Below are 27,896 nucleotides of genomic sequence, written 5' to 3'. Positions count from 1 at the left end.
GTATGTGTGTATCTGCATGAATGTATGTATATCCACCACAGCAACTGATACCATATAAGTACATGTTAATACAGAGAAGTACATGAAATACATGTAAAACAATGATGCTGAGCCAATGACCCAAATTCTGGTGACTGTGTCATGCCATTCAAAAACATCACTTCTGACAGAGATGGTTCTGCAGACGATCACCCCCATGGGTATATATGTAGATACATTGCATTTCACGCAGACAGAAAGTCTGGGTTTGACCAGCACAACCTAAAAACCAGGTATACTTCCTGGCAATAAATCATGATTATTATTGCAAGGCGCTGAGAATGGCATACACTATCCAAATTACTGCACGCACAGTGTACTTTTAGCTCCGCCCAAAGGCATAATTCACTACACACTGAGCTGGTGTCCACTGCTGTGAACTGCTGTGTCAGCATGTTCAGAGCCCCACACTGGTGCTCATTGAGGCTGGGCAGAGCCTGCAGGGCCAGCAGTGCAAGTTGCCAGGCAGCTGTGACACATGCAAGGTGAGTGTGCTTCCCAGAGCAGCACTGGAAAAGGGCAGTTGCTGCTTTTCCATTATATAGGTTGAGAGAGTGATGGGCTGAGTGACTGGCTTCCTTTTTGAGGAGATAACCTGAATCCCCTGCTGAGATACTCCTCATCAATCAAATTGTAATGCTACAGCAAAGCTAATATGCTCACTTTATGCTGTAAGAGAGCAGTGGTTTCTAGCAAACCTGTCCTGAGAAAATGTTATAATGTTGGCCCCTAATCTAATAGCAATGGCTTTTAAAGTTATCATAGTCAAAGCAAGATAATGAAATAGAGTTGTACACTTTGCACTTCTTTGGCATTCTTCCTGGTGGGTTACATTAAGTTAGGGGAAAACATTTTGTTTCTTAAGTGCATTAACAAACTTCATTTACAATTGGAAGTAATTTGTCTCAGAATGCCCTATTAAATCAGCTGCATACCCATCTAGTCCTGGTGCTTTTTTATCTAATATTTCTTGCAGGTCTTCTTTATTTCTTGCACATCACATGGTTCTGTTAACTCTCTTGGCTCTTGTGCAAGGTAGCAAGCACAGCAAAGCACTGGCAGTCAGAAGATGTAGCCTCTGGGTTCTGCTATGCTGCCCTCCATAGTCACAGCATGCACAGCTATTGTGTCTGTTTCTTCTCTCCTTGTTTACATTGCTTTCTCATGTTGGCACCTACCTGGAAAACCCTGGTAGGAAAATGGCAGATTTTCGAAGCTGTGTGACACTTGCTTTCTCTCCTGTGGGTGGAGTGGGACGTGAATGCACCAGGAACTAAGCCCAGTCCCAGGATCAGGTTCAGTGTCTACACGTCCATCTCAGTTCTGCTCCAAAACGGGCACAGACCTCAAGTGTGAATTGCATGAGTTCTAAACAAGCAATGCACAAGAATGTCTGAGATGTTTGAAAACAATTAATCTCCATCTGTCTCCAATCATCCCCTCCGATGTAACTTCAAATACATCAGTACCCTTCACACCCTGTGTCCAAAGAAGTTTGTTTGGCAGCTCTGTGCTTTGGATGTGCCAGATACTGAGTCTACAGTGCTACATGTGACCTCCATGTCAAAATACACCTCGCAGGTAGTATTTTGGCTTGTCCCCCCTGTCATGTCCTCATGTAGCTGCAGCCAACACCACCAACAAGGACATGACCATTTTACAGCTGTGGAACCATGAACTCACGACACCAGTTTTTAGAGAGATTTTTTTTTATATATCTTGGTGTTACTGATAGGATTTTCGTTATGACTTTAGTCTCTAGGTCTTGCTTCCTGCATTTGAGACTGCCTTTCTCCTCTGTGAATAGCCTTTCTCTAAAACCTGCAGCTGTCTGCCCTCAGTCTTCCAACTGCTTCTCCAATGATCAGAACATTGTCCTCAATAGCATTGCACATAATTTCTCAACTTCAGCTAACCTTGTTAGGGCTACAGCCCTTTCTTTCATGTCCTGAGAAATAACTCCCATGGCATCTTGTATTCCCAATTTAAATTACCTCCTGTAAAGAGATCTGCAATTTCAGACTCCTTTTTTGTTGTTTGTGTTGGTAAGGGTGAGGATAGCTCCTGACAGCCATTGCTCTTCCTGGGGAGCAAAGACTTTCCAGTCTGGAAAGTGCTGATCTGGTCATTTAGGTTGTTTACCTGGGATGAGATAAGGATAGCAGACAGAATAAACTTAGAAGAAGGGAAGAAAAAAAACAAATGTGAGAGGTTGCAAATCATGTGATTGCTGTTGTTCCAGGGTCCCTTCCCAGGATCTTCTGCCTGGCCACTGAGGTTTGGAGCAACACAATAAGCCTGCAGGTCTTGCCCCTGTCGTGGTCAGGGAGACTGGGTTATTTCCCCCAGTACTGGTGCGGAGCCTGGGCAGCAGCCTCCCAGCCCTGGCAGGGGGTGTGCTGGGGTGTCCCACTGGCACCACCTCTCCCCAGCAGCCTGCAGCAGCACCATTGCTGGTGGCTTTTCTGGGAGCTTACTCAGATTCTGTGTGTCTGATGACAAAACTCTACTAAAGCCCCTCTGGATCAAAATTCTTTCTTCCTTTTAGAAAGATGTTCTTCATATGTTTTCTTCTCTCTGTCCAATAATGACATACCACTTTTATAAAACTTAAATTATTTAACTGCTTTTTGAATGTGCCTTCCCAGGCAAGGCCTAACCTTTTGTAACGACATCCGCACCTCCCTGGTAGGAGACAAATCAACTTCCCTCAGCCTTGATTTCTTTCTGGTGAGTGGTTGGAAGACAGCAGTTTCAAGACTCAGACGAAGCCTAATTACTAATGAGCTCAATTTCAACACAGTGCATCTGTCACTGGAAAAGTGCCATATCATCCACAAGTCCTACCAGGAATGCCCTCCCACATGTTAAAAATAGTATTTGCCGTGCAGTTATTTTAAGTGGGAAAAGCAGTAATTTTCTTTACATCATCTACCTGGTTTAATTTCCCTGTTCAATAAGTGTAGGGTGGCATCTATACCATATGTATGAAGAATGTCTGCAGCACATTAAGAGGTCTGGAAATTTATGGAAGAGGCTCAAGGCCGCATTTTTGCACACACACACTGAGCATGCTTATTAATTTCATGGCAGCAGTAAACATCCTGATCACAACCCTGTCCACATGCAAGTCTGGGGTAGGGAACAGTAGGAGGGAACATTGTGTCCTTGCTGGTCCTGGCCACTCTTTGGGACTGGGACACCCCTGGGCTCCGCTGCTGGGTTTCCCTGCCCTGGACACAGAGGTGGGGGATTGTGACCAGCTTATTCTCACTGGTGGTGGCCTGCTCCATATTCAACATAAAAGCAGGCTTTCTTTGCTGGCCACCTGGCTGGTTCTGACCATCCTTTATCTCTCACTCTGGAGCCGAGCAGGCTGACAATGTCATTTTTTGCTACTCCTGTCTCAGCTTAAATGCTCTGAGCACAAGAGACAGTTAACGCAGCGCCTGCTGGCAGAGCACCTCACGTCCAGCCAGGTGCCAATGCTGCAGCTGAAGCCTGGAAAGAGTGCAAACCTGGTGTGCTCTGCTTAGAGGGAAGCCTCACCAGAGAAACCACTTGGGTGGTTCCTCTAGGTCCCCAGTGTGAGCTCCTTGGCCAGCAGACATGCTCATGAATGCCCATCTCTGAGAAGGTTCGCTTCATGCCACCTGTGCGCAGCAACCTACCTGACAGACTAAGCCTGAGGTCTGGTGGGTCTGAGGTGAGGTCTCCTGCAAGTGTGTTGTTGCCAAAACCAGGTCTGTGATAGAGAACATAGGGTTCTTGGATTTTTTTTTCTTTAACAGGGACATGTTGCAGAGTTTGGTACCTTCTTTCTTTTCTCACCTGTCCCTGCTCATGCTCACAATGTGTCCCTGCCAGTAACCAGAGCCACTTTTACACATGTCCACCCTGGAGGGAACATGAACCCACAGCAGGCAAAGCCAGGTGCCCAGGACATGGGCTGCTTTCCATGCTGTACACAGTACCCCGGTGCTTCTGCCTTCAACATAGAGCACTCTTTCCCTTCACTGTGAGTTGCTGGACTGTACACCATCTGCTCCCTCCATTTACCTAGCAGAGGAGAAGGGTTGTGCAGAAACCAGCTGATTGAGGCTTGAGTCTCCCTCAAATTGCAAGAAGAAAGAGAAGGTAACAGAGTCTTGCTGAGGGTGGGCAAAGGGTATAGAGGAGGGGAGCAGGAAATTATCACTGAGCAACACCACCACCCCTCCCAGCATCTCTCTTCTAGGTATGAACTCCCAGACCTACAGAAGGCATCAGTCCAAAAAGGAGGGCAAAATCTACTAATGATGAAAGACCTCTTGTCTCCTACAGAGGCTGGACAAGGTGCCTACAGAATATGGTTGAGGAAACAAAACTTTCTTCTGTAACTATTATTTTCCTGCCAGACACTTCACTCCCCTGTGCTTTCTGCTCAGATGGAATTGCATAGTGCTCAAACCCCTAACTCCAAGCCTCAAAAGAAATTATTTTGTGGCACATGTTCAGGATCAGCTGTCACTAAAGCATCTTCACTCTGTAACAAATAAGCAGCAGTGAACACTCTTTCCCACTGTTGCCTAAACTCCCAGATTAACTATAAATTGAAAAAGTATGTGCACAAAGTTTAGGTCGAGCTGACCCACCCTCTCAAGTCATCAAAACTGATGAATGAAAGGACTTCTAATCAAGGCAGTCAACCTTGGGAAACAAAGAATAGATAACGGTAAGAACACCACTATCTAAATTATGCAGAAAGAAGCCTCCAAGCGATAGAGTCCTGGTGCAAAAGGAGACAAGCTGGTAAGGTGTTGCAACTCACAGGAAATTAGTTGAAAGCAGGAGAAAGGTTATTGTGGTAATGGGAGATGGCAGCTTCCAGCTCAAATAGCCCCCTCAACCCAGAAAAAGGGCAGACCCCGGCTTGGGCAGCATGTGAAGTTGGTAAAAAACTTCAGTAGCACTATCTGAGGATGCGCACTAATTTGCATTAGAAGGAAGAAACTTGTAACCAGTCAGGTACATGAATGAAAATGAATGTGCAATGTACTGTCAATGTGCAAGTACTCTACTGTATATAATGTGTGCTGTCGAGTAAGAACACCACTGCTGAGGGTTTATCCTACTTTGTTTAGAACTAAGCCTTTTCCTGAATCTATGAGAGGTGATTTCAGGGGTTTTGAAGGAACTGAAATGCATATATCTGAGACTGGAATTTGGCCTTTAAAGGCTCAGGCACAGTATTGTGATTGTTAGCAAATAGCTGTTTTCATATCTGCTCTTAAACAAACCATATGATGTAAATTAGAGAAAATATAAATATTAACGAACAAAGGAGATGCAGGGAAAAGAAACAAAAAATGAAATTCTGAAATCCTAAGACCTTGGCTGACAAACAGGTACCATCTTAAACCAGAAACTGAACACAGGCTAATGGAGCTGGAAATCTTGGTTGGAAAACTAAGAGCTAAAACTGAGGTGATGTAAAAAGCTGCACTGTAAGGCTTATGCAGTAGAAGACTGGACACGTGAGATCATTAACAAGAAATGCTTTTTATAGCAATGCTAGGTATTGTTACAGGCCTGAAATCGTATGCAGAATATCTTAGGTGCTTAAAGGACAAATGCTTCCATAAGAGAATCGGTTACAGTTAAAGTCCATGCAAAAATGCATTTCAATAATTTTTTCCCTCTAGGTTCTGTAATCATGTTCTCCTCATCTGACACTTTCTAACCACACTGCAATTTAGTAAAATGTAACTTGTGCAAGCTAGTAACAACATGAGCTGAAAGGAAGTAATATAGCTTAAAATGGCCGAATTTCCAGAACATCAGCACCAAAAAAATCTCATGCTGCAACAGAACAACCCATTCCCTTTCAAACACAGCAAGTAGTTCAATGCCCTTCCATCTGGCTTTCTTCAAAAGCTTATCCTTTAACAAATCATCCACTTTACTGAGTTAAGAGATTGAACAGATCTTTCAAAAAGCCTGGAGTATAAACAAATTTGAGCTCAGATAATCAGTTTCTTGTTTGATTGTCAGCTAGTTTTGTAGCATAAAATGTTTTCCTGATTGTTCTCCAACATCCAGAATTTCAGGCGGTATTTCAGAGTCACTGTGGCTTCATATGTCTTAACTAGAATTGTCCCAAGGGGCCTCCTGAACTTCTTTCTGAGAAGGCAACTTCATCCAGGCTCCGTAGCAGAAATGCGCACAGACCTTTCATGGTTCACAGGAACATTATACAAAGGGAAGACTGATGAGGAAATAGTTGAAACCATTTGAAAATACTTCAGATCCTTGAACCACTAGCTTTTTATGCTTTAAAAATTTCAGCCTTTTCTGGATGAAACTGCCTCTGATGTCACCAGTTGCTGCTAGCTCCCCTGGAAGCCCAGTTCTCCAGAAAGATTTGAGAGATGTCGGGGGCGGGGTGTGTGTGTGTGGGTGTGTGTTTTTAAAAACAATACTGTCACAGATAAACTGATCTGAACAAGCTTTTACTCATGATATATTGTTGTCTAGTACCTGAGGTACATGGTGGTAGCCAACACGAGGTCCCTCAAACATGTCAGCATGGTCCAGGGGTGTGGGGGCAGAAAAAACTGCCCCAAGCAACCCTGCTAAATGGCACAGCAGCACGGTGTGACTCCAGGTGGTCCCACCCCGGCACTGGAAACTCCTGGTTTGGTTTTTTTTTTCCTTTTTCACGAGATGGCACAAGATATTTCTAAAGCTTCTTCAGTAATGTTAATCACCTAGTGTTTTACAGTGGTCCAGTAGTACTGGACTTAGGAGATGAATTAGTGCAACCAGATAGTCAGGTCACACCAAGCACACTGGAATCTGTATGGATGCACTGGGTGGATAATGGTGGATTATCTGGTATTTAAAGCAGGAGTTACAATGCAAAGTCTTTCTTGCAAGATCTAGTGGGGCTGCTGCCCCAGGCTGTCACCATGCGATTTGGCCAGCAGCTGCCAATATTTAGGTAGAACAGGACAGTTTAAGTGTCACTCGGGTGTTCACTCAGAAACAGCTGGAAGACAGAGCCTACAGCTACATTTATCTAAGTAACTTACTTTCTGATAAACGATTTTTAAAATTGTAACAATTAACAGTACAATGGATTCATCAGCAGGAAACTCCTGCATATGCCTACTACAGGGACATGCCAGCTGAGTCCTTGCACTGTTGCAGTCAGCCCATGACTATTTTACCTTGCCTAGCTGTATCGCAGCAGCAAACTGGACTAACAAAAGCTAATACTAACCCTATTAACTTCTCACTCAAAAGTGTATTGAAACATCACCTTTTTCTTTCTTTTTTTGTATTGGTGAAAATTCATTGAACATACCTCTTCACAAAAACACAGAAAGATACATTACTTGACCTGTCCCTACCTAAAAGTACTCCATTCCTCCAGGATGCCTTAACTGCATGCTTATGACAATGACTTACTTAGGCTCAGTAATGCAAGTTACCAAATGCAGAAGTGCATGTGCTGGGGGAAGAAGGTGACAGAATATGATGCTGGAAAGATGCTTGATTTACGGATGAACATACTTCACTCTTCAGGTGGTAGATAGGTCTTTTCAACAGCCTCTTGGCATTGCCTCTGGTACAGCGTACTGGACTCAAAATAGAATAGTCCAATCCTACCAACTCCCTTAATAAAATCATCAGCTCCTTCAATGGTGTCACAGTAACACCTGCCAGCTAAAAATTTGCCCCCAATCTGTTATTTCAGTTTATGATTGGTCTAAACAATGGGTTTCTATTCCAAATGAAAACCAACTACTTCAGACTGAAGGGTTTGCTTGAAGGTCCTGATATCAGGTGATTGATGTGTTGATTGAATGCGTTGTTGGTGGTTTGGCTTTGAGACAGTTGCAGCGAACGAGTTGTTCAGGGCGAATTCATGTTCCAAGGGCTGTGCCTGTCCTGCTGAGCGCATCGTGAAGCACCGGCAAATCCTTCTGTTCAGGAACAGCAGCTCCCCAAGGGGAGCCCCTCCAGTGGGTGGATGGGCTGGCAGGGAGCTCACATGGGCAAGGAGCTCAGCAAAGCCAGGGGAAAGGTAACTCCGGCAGAGACAGATCGCAACCACCCACTCACTGACCACCGACTCGGGAAACCCCCCAGGCCCAAAAGAAGTTGAGACTGAGCATGTGAACTAACTGAGAAGTGAGAGGATTATTTGACAAATGGGAAATGGAGTAATGAAGGAGCTGGGTAACTGGTAACCAGCGAGGGGTGATGTCTTTGTATGCTTTTAAACTGTGCAAACAGTGTGGCGGTTTGACAGGCGGAGACCCGGGCATTTGTGGGTTGGCACCCAGCTCCCCGCTTCGTGCAAGCCAGAATAAGGACGTAAGGAATGTCGCACCTCAGTGTGCGACCTGGTGCTGCACACCGGGTAACGAACCCACCCACAGGGAAATAGTCCCACTGTCCCCCCCAGGAAATAATCCTCTATTAATATAATGTACTTATTCAGGTATTGTGACTGAAAGTTGAGAAGCCCAAGTGTTGAAAACCATGCATGTAAACAGATACTTCATGAAAGTCTAATGGATTTAATTCTTGCTAATAATTTTCACCTATTGGCAGAGCTACCAGATCCATGCTACAACCGGTCTTGTAATTTAAGAACTTTCAGATGAAAGAGCTAAACTTCTTATAAAAATACCACAAGCTACAATTAAAACTTGGAACAGGATGAGATGAATTTGCCTACCACACGTTCTTCACAAAAGACTTCAAATTCACAAGGCAGGCAGTATGTTACTGCAACACATCCAGCTGTCCTCTCGCCAGGATTACTGGCCAATAGTACGGTTCACTCTGGGGACACCTCTCCGGGGATATTTTTTTTACAAATTCATTTCATTTAAAAATACTTCTCAGGAAAGGGCAGGGATTATGCTCCAAAGAGAATTGCATAGAAATTATTTTAATAATAAGATTTTTCGTGTTGCCTATCAAGTGGCTATTATTTCAAATAGCATTTTTACTCTGCTTCTTATCAGTGTTTTCTTTACAGTTTTGTTTGAAGAGATCTCACAATACAAGACTTTCACATAGCCATTGCACTAGTACATCTCATTTTTATAGTAACTGTTGTTACAAAATTTGATCCATTGAATCAATCAAACTCTCTTCCTTGAAAGAGGTATGTACTTTACTATGTAGCTAATTATTTAGTGGAGTAGAAAATGTATTTCAGAAGTTAAAATTCCGTTTCATCATTCCATACTACAAACTGAGTAAAGATACATGAGCTTTTATTAAATCAATAGGAATGAAAACAGAGTTTTCCCAGTTCTGAAGTTGTGCAACATCCCCGCTCATTCTAGGGTCCCTAGTGCAAAGTTACCACTGGGCTGTGTTTTTTTGAGGGGGAGGGGGGGTGTTTGGTTTTAATGTACACCTACAACAGGTAACGTATACGGTACCTTTTCACCCATCATAACAAAGACCAGATTACTGAATGAACAGACAGAACTGGAAAGGAAGACCCCCAACCCGCCACTGCCCCAGCACACAGTTTATAGTCAAAATAGATTATCAGGCAAGGTAGAAAGAAAAATTTGTAGTCTGCCTTCCTCTCCAGCCCCACCTAAAAAAACCAAGCAGGTTGCCCCATGGACACACTCATCCCTCCCAGGTGTTACCTTAGCACAGCAGCACAAGACTTTGGGGCAATTTGATTGCTGAAGAATGCAGTTAGCTTTGTGTAGTAGTTGCACATGTAATATAACCATAATGCCACTTATATTTGTATGATTTTTAGAAGTGCTTAGAGATGTTGTGTGTCATGTCATCCATCTGTCTGTCATTGCTCTGTGCCTGCCCCTCCCCCCCCCCCCCCCCCCCCCAGTTTCAATAATGGTTTAAAAGCAAATAACCTAGTTTGAAAATCACCCAGGTCACAGTGTGTTAGCATTACAAAGTCTCATGAAGTCAGCTGGTAAAGTATAAGCATCTTTATCTTTAAGAGTTCAAGGTCTTTGTCAATGGCTTATGGAAGGTATTCTGGTCTCCCAAAACTTCTAACTACCTTCCTAAGTCAGGAAGCAGCAAGGGAGGAAAACCTCCTTCTTAGCCTGTAAAATGGGCAGTCTCTTTTTGATAATTGTATTGGCAAACCATCCCAAATGGCACACATTTTTGGATAGAAACAATTTATTACATAATGAAAAATGTAATTGCTGTAGTCATATTAGCTTTTCTGTGGCAAAAAGTGCCACAATATACAGGAGAAAAGCTTCAAAATTAAGTGTAAAGGTCCACAAACATTACAAATTCCACAGGACATTCAACAGCAAGAGCTTGTAAGACCATTGACAGAAAATTAACTAAAACAGCTCTTTAAAAATTTGGAAAATACTATTTTACTAGCATTCTGAAAAAAAGCTGTACCTCTCTACTATTAACTCTTTTCTAGCTTTTTCTACTAGGATGATAGGCTCCATCCCCTACATCCTCTACTGGAATTGTTGCTGTTATTAGTTCACCAAGTGATTTATTCAAACGTCAGGCAACATTTGTTTATTTTCTTCTGATGAAACTATTAAAATCTTAGTTTGAAGAAAAACATCCATAGCATATTCTGCAAGTTGCTTCATATTCACTAGATGCTAAAACATATGGATTGTCACTGGCCTCCAGCATGTACCACATCTTAAGCAGCATCCTGTTTAACTGTTCATCTTCTATAGCGACTGTGAACTCCCCACAACACATTCCACTTTCAGCCTTGTTTTCTTTCAACTCACAAGAATCTGATTTAAAAGCAGCTACCTCTTCAAAGATTCATTCTGTAACCAATAGACACAATGATTATGTTATATATGTATTATTGACTAGAATAAGTTAATTACATGCTTCCACAGAATATGGACAGTCTAATAAAATTAATGTAGAATACAGGAGGAGCACTTTCCCTTTGGACTGTGAGAAGAAATTGATCTTGAACTTTATTTGTACTATACACAAAACAAGTTTAAACTTTTCTTTCACATAGTCTTCTATCCAAGTGTAAAAAACACTGAACAGCGGGTGAAAACATCCAACATTTCCCATCACTGTTGACAATGAGAAAGTTTTGAATGTTCCTTTGTAAAAACTAATGCAAACTGATTTGAAGCAATTGTATTAATGCAACTACAGAGTTTGGAATGAGATTTAAGCAAGCATCTTGTCAAAGTAAAGCCTGAGCATGTACATGCTAAACCATATAAAACTTTGAACTGTAGCTGGATTCCTTTGTAGAATATTGTGTAAGTAGGTTCACCAATGCATGTAATACAGAAACAGTCTTAATAGAGAGGTAAATAATCTAATCAAAGTGGGTTGGGGGTTTTGGATAGAAGTTTTATACCTGCACCTCATTATATTTAGACATTGTGTTTTGCTTGGACATAAGCTCTATCCCCTTGAGTAAAACAGTATTAAAAATAAAACCATACTTAAATTCATACTGCCCTCTTTTCTACATCAAGTTTAATTCTGAATATCTCCTAATGCTCTGAAACAAGTTAAGCCTAACATAAGCTATATAAGTAGCATTAACCTAATTTTACATATCCCTCCACCCTGACTTTAGATACTGAAGACTTCATTTAAGCATTTCAAAAATGGTTACCTTAATGTAGTTTACACCTATTTTACAAGGGAAAAAAAGCTCCAAGATCCACATTTATGTGCTTGAGTATATAAAGACATTAACCTCTCTAGCTGGATTTCAGCAAACACTTTCTCACACAGTGGCAAGTCATCAACACTCGAGTACCAAATTTGAGGTACGCATTGAATCTGGCCCACGCAGTTCGGATGCTCCAGCTATGGTTTTGACAGTAGAAAAGCACAGCACAGGCAACAGAACCTTCTTAGTACTAATGCTTTTGAAGAAATTATCTCTTTAAATGCATGACTAAATCTAGGAAGGTATTCCTAACTGTGATTACTAGCTGACATGTGCTTTTCCACAGATTGGAACTGCACACTTACACTTCTATAAAAAGGAGAATATTTTATTTTGCATTCATTAAACATTGAATTTGCTATGTAACCACAGGCTCTAATTTTGGCCAGAGTCTTTTCCTCTACAAACTGTGAAGCTGAGAGCCACAATGCTTGAATTTCTTTATGAAGCTGTCCTACAGGATTTATTAAAAAAAAAAATAGTAAATAACAAGACCAGATTTAAAAAAAGACAAATAAGAAACAAAACCCACAACCAACCAAACCAAGCTAAGGTCACAGCACCACTGACACCCTTCCCCTGGCTGGAAGGCAGGAAGTCCAAGTGTTGAACAGATCAGATGACTATAGCTTAGACTTATAAATGTAACATAACTTCTGTCAAATGATTGCATGAATGCAGATATAGTTCCTACTTTTGTGCTTTTGTCTTTCTTCTGTGGGTCTTCCTTCTCCTTCTTCTATTCAATGTACTTCATTCAATACTCTGGCAAGCACTCAAGCTGCAAAGGTGTTATTCTGGAATATGGTATGTCTAATCATTGAGAGTCAATTAGCATCTTACAGCAACAAATATACAGGACAGTACAAAAGAACCTCTGTTCTTTTGTCTTTCTGTGAGTGCAGTTATCTACTATCTCTGTTCCTATGATAAGCAAAATCGCCACTCTCATCATTCACATCATGGTAATTAAAGTTGACCTATTTGCTGAGAAGCATCAGGTAAAATTACATGCAACTATGGAAACGTTTAACTATGCCACATAAAAAAGTAACTTTGAACATTTACTTTACTAAATGTCGCTAAAATCAAGCCCTACACATATGTAAAAAGATCATTTTCTCCCTGTTTTTAATGTTGGGATTTTAAAAGTGTCCTAGGACTCTAGTTCTCACTGAATTTCATGAAATAAATGATAACAGAATGAGTTTATTAATCACTCCTGTATTTTATGCCATTTAAAGGTGATATTGATATAAAGGTGATATATATATAAAGGTGATATATATATAAAGGTGATATAAAGGTGATATTCTCCGGTGAGAAATTAAGTAAATGTAATATAACTACTTGAGTCTATATTTCAAAAGACCCTTTATTCTCTCCTACTGCTTGACAGTTTTGTACAACCTCTCAGCCTAGATAGGTTTCATACGAATACCTATATGTCCAGGACAGCACGTTTAAACTTGAGATCAGACCTTTTGTGTTGATACTGTTTTGGTCTATCTCAGTTGAAGGTTCTTTTTGCACAACTAGAATGCAATGCCAAATTCAGCACTCAGTAGCACAAGCATAAAATGTGATTTATTCCTCTGAAGTAGAAGCCATTCCAATGCATCTCAATGAACATTTCTGTATGCTCTTAAAACCAGAATATATTTCACCATCCTTCATCCTCCATTATTCTGACCTTGGTTTTACTCAAGTACCAGATATGAACATGTCCAAACCTCAACAGTTTAGAAGTAAATGAACCGCACCACCAGGGCAAATATAAACATTCTCTGTTGAACTACACAGTGTAAGAATATACAGAAACAAAAGGACACTAAACATTAGTATTAGTAATAAAATAATTGCAAAGTCTAAGCTGGATTTGTTACAAGAAAATACTTCTTTTACATGTTAGTTGGCAAGCCGTTTTAGAAACAACAGGATCTGATTATTGTACATTGTCCTGGCTGTAAGGTGCTAACTACAGCTGCTACCCACGCGTATTAGAACAGGCATAAAACAATCTTTAATTAGCTTTCTTTTAATATACATTGTCTTTCAGTTTTTATTAAAAAGTGGTGAGCTAGGACTTAAAAAACATAATACAATGATCTCTCACCAACAGAATAAGCATTTGAATGATATGCATAGACAAGTTTTCTATGATATTTTCTAAGTAGACATTTCTTAATCAATGAGAAATTTTGTCTTATAACCAGGCTTCTTTATTATTCCTCACCTTAAAAAACCCAAACATCTAGTATCAGAAAGATCAGAATGACCTTTTGTCATAACATAAGCAAGCAATGCTAAACTTACATATTTAAATTAAGGACTCAGCTTTGCTATTGCATATATTTCAATTCCTACTATTATCGAGAGAGGTTATAACATCATAGGTGTTAAGTGCTCGGCTCTGCTCAGTTTCAAAGTTTCAGTACGTTACTCAAAATTCCCATGGAACAAGAGCAAATGAGGTGAAGATTATAAAAAGTAGTTAAGACTAAATCAGAGTTGCATTTAAGGCCCAGTACAGTATACAGCAGGATAAAAAAAAATGAAAAATAAAAACACAAAGGCCAGACTTTTCATCTAAACTCTTAGCTACAAATCACTTAACTTGGACATCATATACTAAATAATACTGCATCAACGATGCATTGTGTTGGGGAGACATGCACTTCTGCAGCATTTGGAAGAAAAAGCATCTCTAAAACTCTACTAAGACCTACCTTATGTGAAGGGTTACAAATCACACTCATACATTTATATTTCCACTGTTAGTAAATTGGAGAAAAAGTCCAGAATATAGCTAAGACTCTTGATCAATTAGGCTTTCTAACAAACAAATTTGGAACAGCAGCACAGAAAAGGAGACAAGCTGTAAAAAGGACTTATACTGGGGACCTCAGGGCATTCAAACACTACAGAGGGTATTGCGAATTTGTGTTGATATGTCTGTTCTCTCTATTAGTGCAAAAAGCCTGATCTTAAAAGAGACAGCATAACACACACAGGGCATTAATATTGACCTTGGAAGGCTGAACTGAAGAAAAAAGTATCTTTTACTCTGTGCAGTCAGTATTCTAGTCTGTGAAAAAAAGTACACTGCTACATGACACATTGCTCATTGTTTACTTTTCGTTAATTGTGATTTTCATTTCAAATCACCCGTAAAATACTGACACTCCCCACAAAAACAAGATATCATAGACTACTTCATGCTCCATCCTGAGAGTCTGTAGTCCCAGTTCTAACTCCTCTGTACAGTGAATTACTATTTTAATCAAATTACAGAAGTTTTACTGAAAACTTTTCAACACCTTTCATGAGAAAATCAAGTGGTCCCAGTTGATTACTACAACCCACTAATCCGCTTAAACCAAAATAATCCTAAACTGAACATACAAATAAATACCCAGCAGTATTAAAAGTATTGTCTGAAAATATAACATACATAATTTTATTTTTGCTTCCCACAGCTTATAATCAGATACATATAAATGGGCAAGTAATTAGAGCTAATCTCTGTTGACAAAGAGACAAATATCTTTTGTATTTTAGCTACATTCAATGGAATATATTTTAAAACAAGCATGCTGCATTTTTTCAGCTATTCAGTGTCTCAGGTATCTAAGCTCCAAATCTACATGTGTATAATTTTACACAAATAATTTAGTTATGCATTTACAATAGGCAGAAATCCAAACCAGTGCAGACAACAGACTTTGGATCAGGTTTCTACTTTGAAAGACCCATTATGTTTATTTAGCTCGTATTTTCAAACTCTTACTTCACCTGTAAATATGCCACTGTATTGCAGATTTATATGCAATTAAATGACTCAAGTCATTTATAAAGTCATAGAAGACTCACCTGAGAAGAGTAACTACAGCATTTACATTATATTGATTGCTTAATTAGAAACTTTCAGTTACTCATTTACTGAAGACACATTTTTCACCTATTTATTTTGTTGTATTTTTTCTTGGATGGGAGTTAAGGGCACAGATTCACATACAAGAGCATAGTTACTATGAATTTACTGTGCAGAAGTCAATATACTGGCATTAATAAAATATAGAAATGGGCAAGTTTTGCAATAATTGGTGAAAGAACAAGTCATTGGGTGCATATTTAAATAAAAATCAAGTATATTCTTATTTTTAGGAATAGACAGCTAGCAGAATCTGCATATATAATGAACTGGGAAACTCAATTTCATACTGATGTTCATATACTAATATTAAAAGAAAAATACATGCACTTGTGTCTCAATTTTACTACCCATTTTTGGTAGAAAGTTGTGATTAGAATATGCACATTTTCTTAATGCTAAGTATAAAACTGGATACACAATCAACTTGCATTACTATGAGTTATTTCCATTATTAGGAAAATAAATAGATTATTCAAATTTTTATTTATTTGGTTTGGAATCCAAGAACAAAGAATATCAATAAGGGGGCTAATCTTTTAATATTAAAAGACTGTTTCATAAAAGGAAAAGAACAATCTTTCTCCAGATCCATGACATGGAAGATGGGAAGCAAACTGTTTCAGTTGTGCCAAAAAGTATTTGGAGTAGACAGGAAAAACTTCCCAGTGCTTTCCTACTAGGAAAGGCATCCTGTATAAGTCCAGGATGTCTCTCAGTGCAAAGTTGTTGGGAGTTTTTTTAAGAAAAGCAGGTTAAACAATTCTGTCAGAAACAACGTAAGACTGTTGATTCTGCTTTAGGGCAAGAATGCAGAATACGTGATATCTTAATGTCTCTAGAAGACCTTCATTTTTATGGCTGAAAAATATCCCCTGTAACCACTTAATTTGAGTGAAACAGACCTGCAAAGACATTATATTATACCTGTAGCCCTGCTTAACGTTATCTGACAGTGTAAAAATATTGCACTTCAGACAGGTTCATTTTGTTCCCAAAATGAAATTAAAGCTGATGAATTTTTTCCTCTGGAACACAAATTTCAGAATATGGTATGCCAAATGTGTGTAAGGTTATCTGCAGACATTGCATTTTTGTTCCAGAGGCAAAGGTCTGAAGTGTACTACAGAATATCAGACCTTCAAAAAAATGAGAAATTATCACCAGTTCTACTGTCTAACCAGCATCTGCTTTCATATAAAAAAATAAAGTGTTTGCATTAAATTTTATTGCACCATCAACTTTTTTAAATATCCCCCATTCAAGTCAAATACTAAATTATTTTTATCAAATAAAATATAAGTTTTTCTTTAAAGTATCAAGTAGCTACAGTATATGTACTATACAGAAAAAGAACAGTCTAATGGAATGACACACATCAAAGCAGAGATGACAGAATACAATCATCAGTTGTTTCTTTTCCATGATTAAAAAAAGATTGCAAAAAGATTGCGTAGGCTATGCATTAAAAGCTTCCCTCCTCATTCAAGGTGTTGAAGCAGGTGACACTTTCAAGCTGTCAAGTGCTGCATGAATTCTGAAGTGCAACCTGGACTCCATAGAGTATTCTTTGTAGTTGTTCCTGCAAACAATAAAGTTATGTTAAGAAAAATGGTTTTGGCCTGGATTGTTTCTACTCCATACATGCACTGAAGCACCAAAGGTAACAGCCTTCATTCCTTCAACAGGAAAGGGAGGTTGATACACAGAGGAGTTATGGGACATTTAAAGCCACATCCACAAACTGAGCAGAAAGTTACACAGTACTAACAATTAAATGTCCTGATAAACTGAGTCCATGTCTTACTACTTCTTTCACTTACATTGATTCTTACAGCAGCCCTCCCAATTACTTATTTGCTGTGGAAAGACAATCTAGAAGTCTACAATAAAGAAAGGCTAGTAGCCAACAGTGTGTGTTCAGCTTCGAAACACAATTCAGGCAGAACAATAAAACACAGGGAAATCGCATTATGCAAACCAAACAAACAAAAAGAAAAAAAACTACTATGTTTCTAAAAAAGGGTTTAGGAGATTGTTTTTAACTCACACTTACCACACCACTGCACAACTGGTACACTTTTCTGTACACACAAGGGGCAAATTCTACCCCATACTACAATCTACAGATACTGCTGTACAGTGAATTTAGCTCCCTACTGCTCCTCTGTGACAGGATGTAAAAGCAAAAAGGAAGGTGGTCAGAAGCGTACTGGCTTTCAACCTACTCCCACTAACACCTTTAGCACAGCAGATGTAAGCCCCACAGCTGCTCTCTGGGACACAGGTGGTATAGATCCTTACTCTGGACTCTCCTGCTCCATTCCATGCATGCAGTGGAGCCTCAGCATCTCTGAAGCCTAAATGAAAAGGAGACATTTTCCCTTTATACTGCATCTTGTGTGATACTGTCTACTCCACTGGGTCTGAAGGACAGTTTCCTGAAACTGTAAAATTCAACTATATCAGACAACTCAAGTGACAAACACAGACTTGTAACTACTTGTATTTTGCAAAGGGGCTGGCAGAAAGAAAAGGCACATGCCTTCACTGCTAAAGTTACCCAGTTATTCTTCATCTACAGGCTGATACAAATAAAAATTTCCACTTACTTTGCAGCTTCTATGTATCTTACTGCTTTTTCTCTCTCATCCTGTTGTTTGTACAGAAGACCCAACTCATACAAGGTGAATGGCACCAAATAACTATCATATTTTATTTGCTTCTCACTAGAAAACCAGAAAAATACAGAAATGATTAACTGCAGCCTTTCCTCAAGCAACCACTCAATTTTAAAATGCAATCACTGCCTGTAAAAGCACATGGCCAGAGAAAACACTCTGGAACCTTCCCTACTGGTTAACTCTGTGCACATTAATTACACCTGTAAAGAGCGGATATAAAATACTGCCAACATGACCTTTTAGGAGCAAAAATCTATTCTTTCCTACTTTCCTTTTGTATTGTGGTATGTTACCCAAGCCACCACGAACACAATTCCAAGACTGGGACCCTATTGTGTGACTTACAGTTAAAACAAAAAACAAACAAACAAACAAAAAAAAAACACAACACCAAAAAAGATAACTTGAGATAAAACCAACATTCATTAGGTTAGGCAGTATAATACAAATACTATTTCCCACACACCTAGCTTGCCTGAACAAATCAGCAGAGAATTAAGAAAATTCAATGTTTCCTCAACACAAGAAATTCTCAGAATCACTGTGGCTGGAACACGCCCCTCTGGAGATCATCTAGTCCAGTCCTCTGCTCAAAGCATGGTCAATGGCAGCAACCTGTCCAGGACTGTGTCCACCTAGGTCTCAAATATCTCCAACAATGGAGACTCTACAGTCTCTCTGGGTAACTCGTGCCAGTGTTTGACCAACTTGACAATAAAAAAAAAATCCTTATGTTTGTGCCGTATTTCCTGCATTTGTTTGTGCCGTATTTCCTGCATTTGTTTGTGCCGTTACCTCTCATTTTGTCACTTGTTTTTTAAAAAAAAAAAAAAAAACACAACAAAATCCCTTCATTCAGGCAACCCTTTCAGGTCTTCTCTTGTCCAGGCTTCACACTCCCTGCTTTCTCAGCTTCTTATATGACAAATGCATCAATCCTTTAACCATCTTTGTGGTCCTGTTAGACCCACGTCTCTCATACCAGTGAGTCCAAGACTGGATGCAGTACTCCAGATGGTGCCTCACCGGTGTTGAGGGGGTGGAAGGATCGCCATTCTTGACTTGCTGCTGATGCTGCTCTTAATGCAATTCAGGATGCTGTTGGCTGCCTTTGTTGCAAAGGCACATTGCTCCTTCACAGTCAACTTGGGGTTGACTGTGATGCCCAGGATACCCAGGGCATATTCTGACAAGCTGCTCTCCAGCCAGTCAGCCCCGAGCCTGTACTGGTGCATGGGTTAATTCCTTCCCAGGGGTACAGACTGGCACTTCCCTTTGTGGAACTTCTGAGGTTGCTGTCAGCCCGTTGCTGCAGCCCGTCTAGGTTGCTCTGAATGGCAGCACACCCATCTGGTTTATCACACACTTCTCCCACTTTGTATCATCTGCACATTTGCTGAGGTTGCATTCTGTACCATAATCTTAATGAAGACGTTACAAACTACCGGCCCCAGTATCAAACTCAGCTGGTGACTGACCTCCAGCTGACTTCATGCCACTGATCACAGCCTTGTGAACCCAGCAGTTCAGCCAGTTTTCAACCCACCTTACCACCCATTTACCTATTTGAGACTTCATCAGTTTGCCTGTGATGATATCGTGAGAGACAGTGTCAAAAACCTTTCTAAACTCAAGATGAAGAACATCCACTGCTGTCCCCTCATCTACTGAGCCAGTCATCTCATTGTAGAATATAAGGATGGTTAAGCATGATGTCCCCTTCATAAATCCCTGCTGACTACTCCTGATGATGTTCATGATTTTGGAAATGGTTTCCAGAATTATTTACTCCACCTTCCCAGGGACTGATGAGAAGCTGACATGCTTACAGTCTCACAGAACTTCCTTCTTGTCCTTATTGAAGACAGAGGTGACATTTGTTTTATCTGGTCCTCAGAAACTTCCCTAATTGCTATGACCCTTCAAAGATAATGGAGTGTCACAATGACATTGGCCAGCTTCCTCAGCACTCATGGATATATGACAATTTCATTTGGTATGTCCAGTTGCCATGGATGTATGTATGTCTAGTTCGTCCACATTTTTCCTAACCTGACCCTCCTCCACAAGATTAATTCTTTCTTGTTCTAAACTTTACCATAGGTTTCCTGGATCTGAACTCTTGAAAGCTGATTTTGCCACTACAGAATGGGGTAAAGAAGGCATCACACATCTTGGCCTTTCCTGTGTCTTTTAGTCACCTCTTTGATTCTTATCCAGATAGAGTAACATCAACCAATATTGCAGAAAACATTGTGGAAAAGTTCACAACAAACACTGGAAAAGCTCTCAACATTTTGACAGAAACACTTCTAAAGAGGAAGTTCATCCACCAAGACAAGCCTTGATGCACAGAAAGTGTGTTGTAATGCAGGCAGAGTGCTTATGGCTTAATGCACTGCTGCAGCCCAAGAAACAGAGAGAGTAAAGCTGACCAGAATGTACATATTTAATTTACCAGAAAACCTCTCCTCCTCCCCATGCAAAACATCCACTTTATGAAGAAGTGTTGTCTGAAAATTTTTGAGATGTCTCATCTCTAAAAGCCTGCACTGTGTCAACTACCTTTGGAGCAAGATTTTCAGAAACATTTCTTTGACTTGTAAGCAATCAAACCCCACTGCCCTGTAACTTGCAAAGTGCTTGACTAAACTCACTTGAAATCTTAGAAACTGCAAGAGAAGGGAAGATGGCAAGAAAATAATAGTAAGCAATAGAATTACATGTTACAAATTCTCCTTAAATACTTTTTTTTCTGAATTACTTATTAGAAAAATTGCACATGTAAAAACTGCTTTTGCAGCCTAATTACTCTAAAAATTCTAAAAAGTTTACAGCTACAATCAGTACATAGCTCAGTGTTATATAAAAAAGTTATTACAGAAGATATGGATTTGACACCTGAAGTATTTGATAAATCTGTAACACAGGAAACTCAAGTTTTCATTTGAAACAAGTAACAGCAGCGAGCAGCAACAAAACCAACTTCTCACCTACACAGAGAAACATTAACTACTGAAGTACTAAAATCCTAAAAAAAACCCCAAGAAATCCATGTGAATTATCTTTACTTGTATTTATAGTTCTGCAAATACAACAATACTAATTCCAAATGTATTTAGATAAATGTGTTACCCATCAGTTTGATGTATTTAGTCTAAATCAGACTTATATGAAGATATATAGTGTTAAATTGCTGTAGAAAAATCTTAGCAGAGTTCTGTGGTTGTGCAACTACTTTCAGAGGTATTTTAATTTTAGCTCCTTAACAGGATGTTGAAGTTTTATTATTCAAAATTTAACACGATGGCTTCTACAAAAGTATCAGAAATTTTAGCCGAAATGACAAAACAGAGGTTAAAAGTCTATTTATGTCGTTTTACCTTTGAATTACTTTACTGAAACACAGTTCAGCTTGCATGAGTCTTCCCAAGTGTTTCAGGCAGAGGCCCTTCAGTAACTGCAACATGCACACATCATCCATATAATATTCATTGCAATCTAAAAGTAAGAGCAAGATAAATCAAACAATTTGAAGATATCTCATGAAGAGGAAAAATAGATTTTCAGTAGGGAATATATATGCAGACTCAGAACCTTGCTTCTCAGATTTTATACCTCAAAAAACACATAACCTTCAAGCACAATTTTAAATACTGTCTACTAATGAAGCTGTGTGCATAACATCTGTATCTTTTGTTTTAAAGATACAGGCTAAGACATCTAAATATCCAGATATTCCCCAGTCCTCTGTATCTGGAAGTCAGCACAAAGCATGCATAAACTGAAAACAGGTAAAGATTTCTGTACTTGTAGCATCCAAAACAGGAAGCAAAACCTACAATGAGACCAAAACCTCCACACTACATTGTCTTAATAGCCTCCCTTGTTGCAGAGCACTGGCAGACATCCAGTAGCAGCAGCAGCAATGTGAAAAGCACAAGAACACACTAGAACTCTGTCCTGCAGAACTTTTCAGACGCATTATTCAGCAGTAAATGCAAGAAACCATGTTTATTAGTATTCCCATCATCTCTTAACGATGAAGAAGCTTCATTAGTAGTGTATAATATTTGGAAAATTCAAGAAAGTTTTATGTTAGATAGGACTAAAAATGTCAGAGGAAATAGCTTTTGTGAAGCAATTCAGAAACAGAACCTTAACATGCGTGGTCCTGTTTTATTGCCTTGGTTTAAAGCATTTGCTGGGTGCAGGGAAGGAAAAGAAAGGAAAGAAAACACATATGGACAGACAGATGGTGGCACATACATTAACAATTCAAGAAGCAAAACACACTCCCTTCAGATCATGTTGTTTACAATTAATTACCAGCTCTCTAAGGTCACATTAATTTTTTACTTAATAGTCTGCCAAAAAAATCCTACATAAACAGTTCTGAAACGTGCAAGGCTAAAGCATCTTAGGAATCAGTGAAGTGCTTTGCCAGTACATTCAGGCTTATTTCTGTCTGGGTTTAAACCCAGACAGTATCGACAGTTAATAACTGACAAGACTGCGCTTTTAGTGACAGGTAGAAGCACAGTGGGTGAGTATTTTGCATTTCCTCCAGCCTGTTTTGCTAGGCTAAGGTGTTGGTTTCACGTGACTCCTAAAGGACTCATTCATTGAAATTACTGGGGGTGAGCACTGATGTCAGTAAAAGCTTGCCAGCCTTTAACAACTAGTATCTCCCTGGTATTTCCCTCGGGAAGAAAAGCTATTATGCCAAAACACTGACAGTAAAAGACAGTAATTGCTCAGCCCATTTTAATACAGACAACCTTGCAATAAATGTGGGAGAACCACCTTCCTGCAGTTCTCTATACCAGAGGAAATATCATTATCAGGATTATAAAACACAAAAGAAATTAATTTTTCTTGAAATGATAAATTCCTTTTTTGCATCTTTGAGATGACAACTGTGGAAAAATAAGACTTCCGGAAATGCTGAGGAAAACAAAATAATTTCTAATATCTTCCATCTGTTTGCTCTACCATCTCTATTTTCAGCTCTGTCTTGACAGATTCCTTGCTGTGCCTGTTCACTTGAAGCGAATGAAGTATCAACAGCTCTCTAAGTAGTTTCAATCCCTAAATGACCTTTGTATATAATTAACACTTTTTTACATCACCTTAGCAGTTCTTTAAAGCTACCTAGTGCTGACAGCTGTCTCAAAATAATATTTTATCTTCGCCACACTCTGCTAATAGCCTTAATCACTTTCTTTGGGTCTCAGTTCAGCACCAATTCTGGTAATCAGAGCCTTTATCTTGTCTGAGTCCCTATCTTTAAAAGCACATCAGGCTCACAGATACAAAGTCCAGAACAAAACTATATTTGACTACAGTTATTACTAAACAAGATACAGAAAGCATAAAACCCAAATATGCTTCCAGATTACATCTTACTTGTAAACTCCATATTTCCATAAGAAAAACATACTGGGGTTATTTCTGTTCCTTTTATTTTGGCACATTGTACATCTCTGCTTAGGAATTTAACAGGAAATACAATTCACTGTTACAACTGATCTGTGCTTACAGTCCGAGCCTCTGCATGATACAGCACTGGGCTCCCAAAAACTTACGACAGAACCCTCTGCACAGAAATCATGGGAACATTATTTGCAGGTGTCTTGCATATTCATACTTTTTGGTTTTAATACAACAACAAAAAGAGGGAAAACGCTTCAGATTTAGAAGGCATACTATCGATTCTGCAGAAAAGTGAGTAACAGCATAAAAAAATTAAGGGGCCCAATTTAGTCTTGGCCTTGCAAGTTACTCATTTAGTTTGCTATACTATCCAGGTTTTACCACTATGCATTTCTTGTATGTCCTTGCATAACTTCTGATGCATCACCTCAGTTTATATGTAAATCATAATTAGGCATATTTTTACATTCCATAATTAATGTTTTAATACGTGACAAAACAAACCTTGCTAAATTAAGTGTGATTCAAATCTGGGTTCAAGAGAAATTATTTTTAGTGAATTACCATTAAAAAAAGTCTCATGTGCAAAAAAGATAGTATTTATTCATTCTGGAAGAATTCAGAAATATACCAAGAAGCTCACATGATACATAACAGCACCCACCTGATAAAGCCAGGTACTTCTGCACTAAACCTGTTGTAATAACGGAACCTAAGTTCATTTAAGTTATGGACTGATTCTCTAAACATTATCCTGAACATCTATGCTTCAAATACAGCAAGATCTAAAACCATGGTCAAATTTAATTTGTTAAACATGGTGTATTTCGCAGCTAGCGAACATGTTTTAATTTGCCAGAAAGTAAAGACCAGACTCATGCATAGTAATTTTTTGTTTCCTTTATACTTAGTCATACTCTGCTCAGTATGTGTCCTCTGTATTAAAGTGTGGTATAAATTGGTTTAGAAAAAAGTACTTTTCAGACATTTAAAAAATTAGCATATTATGCTCCAAGAATGCTCTGAGACTGCAAAGTCACAGTAAGAATCAGTAAAGTTCTGTAATTCATAACCTCACATCCTCGAGTTTTCTGTATTCTGCAGCACCAATCAAGCCAGATAAAGAACATACTGAAGAACGACTGCTAACTTTCACGTGGCTCCAAAATCTCCATGCTCAGATTTAACAGCACACTGTCCAAGTGTGTCCAACTCTTACCTCACAGAACACTAGCAGACAGAAGCAAAGAAAAAATGTCAGTATTTCTTACCAGCTTGTTAATTTCATTGTAACTGATCACTTACTAGTTTCATTTTGTAGAGCAGCTTCTTCTTTTTCAATTGTTACCAGTAAGTTTTCAGTGAGGTCTGCTCTTTTGCCCACAACTGCAAAGCCATTCCAGACATACATCATTTCCTGACAAAAACACCCAAAACAAGACAGTCACAGAATTTCATAAATATTTAACTAAAGAGTGTCCTTTGGAAGGCTGTTATGGAATATTTTGAGTACATAAAAATGCTGCCTACAAAAACTTGTTTTAAACAATATGACAGGTTTCAAAGCCACAACACTCACTGTTGAGAAGACCATGAATGAGAGTATTCGTATGACTCCAAATCACCACCCACAATGAGCACAAGTAATTCTGTCAGTTACATGCAACTTTACAAAAAGACAGTGACATTTGCCTTAATAATCATTTAATCAAAGTTGCACGACAGTATCTACGCACAGGGGAGGCAAAATGGCATTGAATGTGTGTGGGCAAAGTTAACCTGGGTTTACTTTGTAAAGGTGTTTTGACACCTTTTCAACGGATTCAGTCATGGATTTTCATAAATCTTTAAAAACCAAAACTGAGCAGGTTTTATCTTGTGATTAGTTTACCAGCACCCACGTAACACATCTGCAAAAATGGGTATTTTAGGTTCAGCTTGAGGCCTCTGCCATATAAGCTATAGCAGCAGATGAAAGTAGCTACTTTCTACAGTATAACAGATAAATTTGTGTGTGTATCTGTGGGCACACGCATGTAGATACAGTGTATATATATATATGTGTGCACCCAAACACACACTTGTGCATGTGTTTGTATATTGATGCTATAATCTACAGGCAGTTACCTTCCATATGGAGCAACGCTGGAAGCAGATAAAACTTTCTAGATAACAATGTGGTTCCAGAATACACATCCAACATACACTTCCAATATAATTCCCGCAAAATTTAATTAAAAAAAAAATCCTTCCCAGATGCTTCAGTACAATAGTAAGCAATATGCTTGTTTCAATGCATTAAGTATCACATTGTAACACATGAAAAGTATGAGAATACACAGAGAGAATTCATGCTAACCAGTACAAAACTTTGCCAATATCTTTAGTCATCACAAACACAAAGAGTATAATTTGTTCTACTGTACTTTAATTGTTATCACACCTCAAATGTGAAGCCTGATGTCATTCTGAAGCTGATACAAGCAGAAATATTCCAACAATGTCTTGTATTTGTGATGTAACTATGTGGGCTTTCAGAGGGAGAAATGGTTCTGTCAAAGTCTGAAGTAGTGTTCTTGACACTTATCAACTACATTATGCTATTTCATTCATATATCATTTCAACTCTGTAGTCCTGTCTAATTTATGCTTACTGCAGTAATACCATACACTATGTTTATTCTTGCTTAACCATGATGGACAAATTCTTAAATTATGCTGGGATTTGGCAGCAAGATACATACTCACAACTGAATAGTACTGTGTCTTTAACATGTAATTGAATACACAATAAATTCTAAAACTGATGGATTAGTTTTCTTTGGACTCCTCTTTCTATATCAGTGAGCTTTAACATAATAAATTCATTCTCAAATGATGGTTTTTGTCTTCCAAAAGTTGTTGCTAAATTATCCATGTACAAATATTTTAGTATACACATATGCAAAGTATCATTGCTGTGCACACATAAACAGACTGTGCACTACTAATGCCTCTGCAGTTAAAAGCATGGGAAACTACAATAGCATTAGTCAAGTATCATTAACTTCTGCACATTCTATTCAGACTCAATATAAGAAAAAAAAAACAACACAACCCACCCCACACCCACAAGTCTTCATTTTCACTAGAGGAACAGAAAGTGGTGAAGTACTCCTTAACTTCCTATTGAGTTTAGAAGACAAGGACTGAAGTCCCGATGAACTAAGTAACATGTACACATAGACTAGAAACCCATGCAGGTTTCTAGCTGAAAGCTGACTTCCAGCCTCAACATCAATCATTCTCTGTATGTTTCAGCTTTCACATCAAAAATCTGGCTCTGGTTTTGGTAGTTGGTAGCGTGATCCAGCCCCGAGCACACTTCACAAAAATTCCATTGCATGAATGCAATAATTCTTTAAACAAATTATTTTAAAAATGCAGACACATACTACCTGATAATATTATTCTTTCCCTGTATAATGACCTATACTTATTTCTTTTTTGTTTGAAAATGATGAAAAGAAAGCAAGCATAAATACCAAGGCAGGTAATATCAGCTTCACTGGTTGAGGACTTGCATAGCGTCGAGCTTTCCTTACTGCAAACTTCTCAGTCGGGATAGATTTTCCTGCAATTCTCTGTTTTAGACCATCCACTTGTCTACAAGGAAGGAAAATGGAAAACAGTAGTTGCTTTATGTAACTTCTATTTCATCTTAACTTCAGTTAGTAAAATTTGCCTTTCACCTCTGAAGTATAACATCTTAAATGGTTTCACACCACTTAGACTGCAGTTGTAGGATGTAAGTTTGCTGAGAAAAGCAGCACTTTAAAGATTTTAATGCTAAAAAGCAAAGAGAAAAACTGAAAAGTTGATTGTTGCAAGTAGACAGTTTGTCACACAAGACAATGATACTCATGTCAAAAAAATTTATATGGGGGAAAGACTGCGTATCTCGTTGCTTTATAAATATTTACCTGAATAAAGATACAATGTCCTCACCAGTCCTTTGCAAATCATCCTCTGGAAGCATACACAGAATTGCTGCCTTCTGGAATACATATATTGCCTATTTCGAAAAGAAATGGCAACATATTACCACATCTAATTTGCTGTG

At 38.9% G+C, this 27,896-nt stretch overlaps 1 protein-coding gene across 9 annotated transcripts in view; it reads right to left on the bottom strand.

Moving 5' to 3' along the window:
* Positions 1 to 13,310: 13,310 nt before the first annotated feature.
* The window catches only part of TTC39B (tetratricopeptide repeat domain 39B), a 79,378-nt gene continuing 64,792 nt past the window's right edge, over positions 13,311 to 27,896 (bottom strand). For all 9 annotated transcript variants that reach the window (XM_056324287.1, XM_056324290.1, XM_056324286.1 and 6 more), the window contains 6 exons: positions 27,757 to 27,848; positions 27,319 to 27,439; positions 25,100 to 25,211; positions 21,742 to 21,859; positions 18,287 to 18,403; positions 13,311 to 17,256 (listed from right to left, as the gene is read on the bottom strand). In XM_056324287.1, coding sequence (XP_056180262.1) covers positions 17,160 to 17,256; positions 18,287 to 18,403; positions 21,742 to 21,859; positions 25,100 to 25,211; positions 27,319 to 27,439; positions 27,757 to 27,848 — 657 coding nt within the window. In that variant the 3' untranslated portion in view covers positions 13,311 to 17,159. The remainder of the gene's footprint in view (positions 17,257 to 18,286; positions 18,404 to 21,741; positions 21,860 to 25,099; positions 25,212 to 27,318; positions 27,440 to 27,756; positions 27,849 to 27,896) is intronic.

Source organism: Falco biarmicus, chromosome Z (genome assembly GCF_023638135.1).
Source record: "Falco biarmicus isolate bFalBia1 chromosome Z, bFalBia1.pri, whole genome shotgun sequence".
NCBI classification, from domain to species: Eukaryota; Metazoa; Chordata; class Aves; order Falconiformes; family Falconidae; genus Falco; species Falco biarmicus.
This window is presented reverse-complemented; position numbering and strand designations above follow the sequence as displayed.